This window comes from Orycteropus afer, unplaced genomic scaffold (assembly GCF_000298275.1).
Source record: "Orycteropus afer afer isolate SDZICR_OR568_19922 unplaced genomic scaffold, OryAfe1.0 scaffold00152, whole genome shotgun sequence".
NCBI classification, from domain to species: domain Eukaryota; kingdom Metazoa; phylum Chordata; class Mammalia; order Tubulidentata; family Orycteropodidae; genus Orycteropus; species Orycteropus afer.
Genome location: NW_006921739.1, coordinates 2,964,589 through 2,968,431, shown reverse-complemented (window position 1 = coordinate 2,968,431; position 3,843 = coordinate 2,964,589). Strand labels below are relative to the sequence as shown.

The window sequence follows — 3,843 nt, the reverse complement described above, 5'->3', positions numbered from 1 at the left end:
ACTTATTTCACTCAGCATAATGTCCTCCAAGTTCATCCACGTTATGCAGTGTTTTGCAGATTCTACATTATTCTTTAGTGTTGCATACTATTCCATTGTGTGTATGTACCATAGTTTGGTAATCCATTCCTCAGTTGATGGACACCTAGGTTGTTTCCATGTTTTGGCTATTGTAAATCCAACTGACCTCTTCTAAGTTACCTCATTTCTATCAGTGATCCTTATACCTTATCTCTATTTTCTCAGTCAGGGTAGATAACCCATTTTAGGTTTTTCCTTTCTATCATCCTCTTTGGCTACTCTTTCAGCAGGTACTATGGATTGGGTTCTTCTTTATAATTCAACTTTTCCATTAGTTCACCAGCTACCTGCTTAGACATACCCTCATATATTATATGGTATGTTTAATAATATAATAATTTAGATTATGCCTAAATCTCCCCTCTGCCTTATGTTTTCTATTCTTTCTCTCTTTATCTTCTAATATGCCTTACATACTGCAGTAGCACACTGATTTTAATGGGTCATGATGAGGAAACATATTGAAAAACTTTCATTGGCTGCCTGTTGCCAACTCTATGAGCTCCTCTACCTTGCTATCAAGACACTACATAAATTTGGCTTGATCAGCTTGTTTAACAAATTCTCTAATATTCTATAATATACATCTTCTTCTTGCCCCTGTTTCATGTATCATGTACTTTTTCCTATTCCGATTATTTGCATTATTATTGTTTTCTTGGTTTAGAATATCCTCTCCTTGCCTTTTATTTACTCAAACCCAAACTATAATACTTAGGTGAATTCCCATCTTTTTTATGAAGTCTCCTCAGGCTCTTCTAATTCTTTTTTTATTTCTTCCCATCTAGATTTAGAATAGTACAAGACAGCCAAAAATTTATTTGTTCTCTAATTGTTTCATCTTCATTAACATCATCTCTGGAATTATTTGAGGGTAAAATCTAAGTCACTTAAAAACCACTCACTGCTGTTGAGTCAGATCTGACTCATAGCAACCCCTCCGTAGGTTTCCAAAGCAGTATCACTACAGAAGTAGATTGCCCAGTCTTCCTTCCAAGGAGTGGCTGGTAGGTTTGAACTGCCAGCCTTCTGGCACTACATACACTAATGTTCATTCCTTTAGTACATAGAAAATGTTTAATATATATTTATTCTTTTTAACAATATAACAAAATATATTAACAGTTTAGATTAAAATTTACATAGTTTTATAGTTATTTTCTTTTTAATTCTTTCTTGATTTTTAACAGGAATTTAACAATCCTGGGGATTTTAATATGAATAAATTTAGTCCTTTTAATCTGCTCTGGCAAATTTGGTTATCATGAGTCTCCAAAATTATTTCTGTGACACTTAATTGTGGTGGACAGACTATGGAGATAGTTTTGCTCAATGATTATACAGATTAAATAATTAAGTTTTATAATATGCTTTGTTGAGTTCACTCTTCTCATTTTTGTGTGTCTCATAAAATTTTAAGAATTATCTCCTTACATAACTTAAGCATATGATACATTCTCAATTTTAAATCTTGATTATTTCTCCATAATTTCTGTTTTCTTCATCTAATAAGTCTTTGAGAATTTTATCCCATGAAAAATATCTTAAGATAATTTCTATTATATTAAAAATTAGCAATTTTAGAGAAAAATGCACAATTTTAAAATTTAAAAATAATTGGATGTTATGATGAGATATATGTATGTATAAGATATGATTCTGACAATTTTTCTTTGTAGGCTAAAATTAATCCTAACTATGCCAATATACCTCAAGGTTCATCTTTTTTCTTTCTTGTTTTAAAAGGGAGAGCGTGGAAGTCCAGGCCCACTGGGTCCCCAGGGGGAAAAAGGTGTTATGGTAAGAGTTCAGTGATTTGAAAGTAAGTTTCCAAAGTCCAATAATGTTAAAACATTCCTGGGGTAGAAGTGCCTTGAATGGAATTTAAGTAAGTAAAAAGTGTTATTTTATAGTAAATTTCTACTAGAATTTACTTAAAACAGTTTAACTTTCAGAATATTCTGTGGCACTAAAAATTATGCAAATCAGATAGTTTAGTCAAATAATTCTACATCTACACCTCACTTATTAGCAAGGTGAGTTTCCAAATACCAGGACATTATATGAATATTGATGTTACATGAAAATAGAAGATGACCACATCAGATCACAAAATGAAGGATGTGTATATCATTACATAAATGTCACATTTCATCATTACATAACTACCAAACCACTGAGAATCATGGCTTTGCTAAGTTACACATAACCTTAACCATCACAGCCACCATTTACTCTTGCTTCACACCTTGGCATTCATTTCTACCAGATATATATCGTTATTGAGCAAAATGTTCAGAAAGCAGATTTTATACTGTGGTCATGAATGTGAAATGTCATATCTAATAAGGCACTAATATCTCAAATTTATAGAAAACTTTAACACCTCAACAACAAAAAGACAATTCAATTTAAAAAATGGGCAGAGGACATGAATACCTTACAAAAGAAGACATTCAGTCAGACAATAAACACATGAAGAAATGCTTGCAATCATTAGCCATTAAAGAGATGCAAATCCAGACTGCAGTGAGATACCATTCACCCCAATGATGAAATTAATAAAAAAAAAAAACAGAAAATAATAAATCCTAGCAAGATTGTGGGGAGATTGGGACTCTTATATACTGGTGATGGGAATGTATAAATGGTATAACCATGATAAAAAACAGTATGGCACTTCCTTAACGAGCTAAAACTAGAGATACCATATGAACCAGTAATCCCATTACTAGGTGTATATCCTAGATAAATAAGAGCTGTGACACAAATAGGTATATGCACCTAATGTTCATTGCAGTATTATCCACAGTAGCAAAACGATAGAAACAATCTAAGTACCCATGCATGGATAAACTATGAAGCATACACACAAAGGAATAAGAAAACAAACTCACTGCTGAGTCGCTTCGGACTCATAGCGACCCCCATTGGGTTTCTGAGGCTGTAAATCTTTATGGAAGTTGATTGCCCTGTCTTCCTTCCATGGAGCAGCTGATAGGTTTGAACCACTGACCTTCCGGTTGGCAGTCAAGTGCCTTATCCACTATGCCACGAGAGCTCCTTAAACTACGGAATACTACTCATTTGTGGTATGACAGGGAGCTCTGGTAGCGTACTGCTTAAGGCACTTGACTGCTAACCAGAAGGCTGGCAGTTCAAACCCACCAGCCACTCCTCGGAAGGAAGGGTGGGCAGTCTATTTCCATAGTGATACTGCCTCGAAACCCAAGGAGGGGTCACTATGAGTCAGGTCCGACTCAATGGCACCTAACAACAACAACATGGTATGAAATGTTTCTCAGATTCATCACTATTCTTTAAAGCTGTGTAGTACACAATGGAATACTACACAACTTTAAAGAATAGTGATGAATCTGCAAAACACCTCATAACATGGATGAACCTGGAGGATACTATGCTGAGCAAGATAAGTCAAACACTAAAGGACAAATAGTGTACAGGACCACTGTTATAAAAATTGAAGAAAAGGTTTGCACATAGGGTAAACATTCTCTGATGGTTACCAGAGATGGGAGGGAGAGGGAGGAAAAATCACTAACTGAAGAGTAGACATGTATTAACTTGGGTGAAGGGAAAGGCAATATACAATAAGGTGGAGGTCAGAACAACAAGAGCAAAGCAAAGGAAGACATTGGGAGTAAAGGGCAACCATGCTATTATATACACAATCCTTCAATAGCAGTAATAATAAACAATAATCTACAAGTGGATGCATAGCTAGACGTGGAAGCTGAACAG

General features: G+C 34.7%; 1 protein-coding gene across 1 annotated transcript in view; it reads left to right on the top strand.

The window, feature by feature from the left end:
* Positions 1-3,843, top strand: part of COL24A1 (collagen type XXIV alpha 1 chain) — a 586,013-nt gene that overhangs the window by 320,125 nt on the left and 262,045 nt on the right. Inside the window, exon 25 of the mRNA XM_007946195.1 lies at positions 1,828-1,881. Coding sequence (XP_007944386.1) covers positions 1,828-1,881 — 54 coding nt within the window. The remainder of the gene's footprint in view (positions 1-1,827; positions 1,882-3,843) is intronic.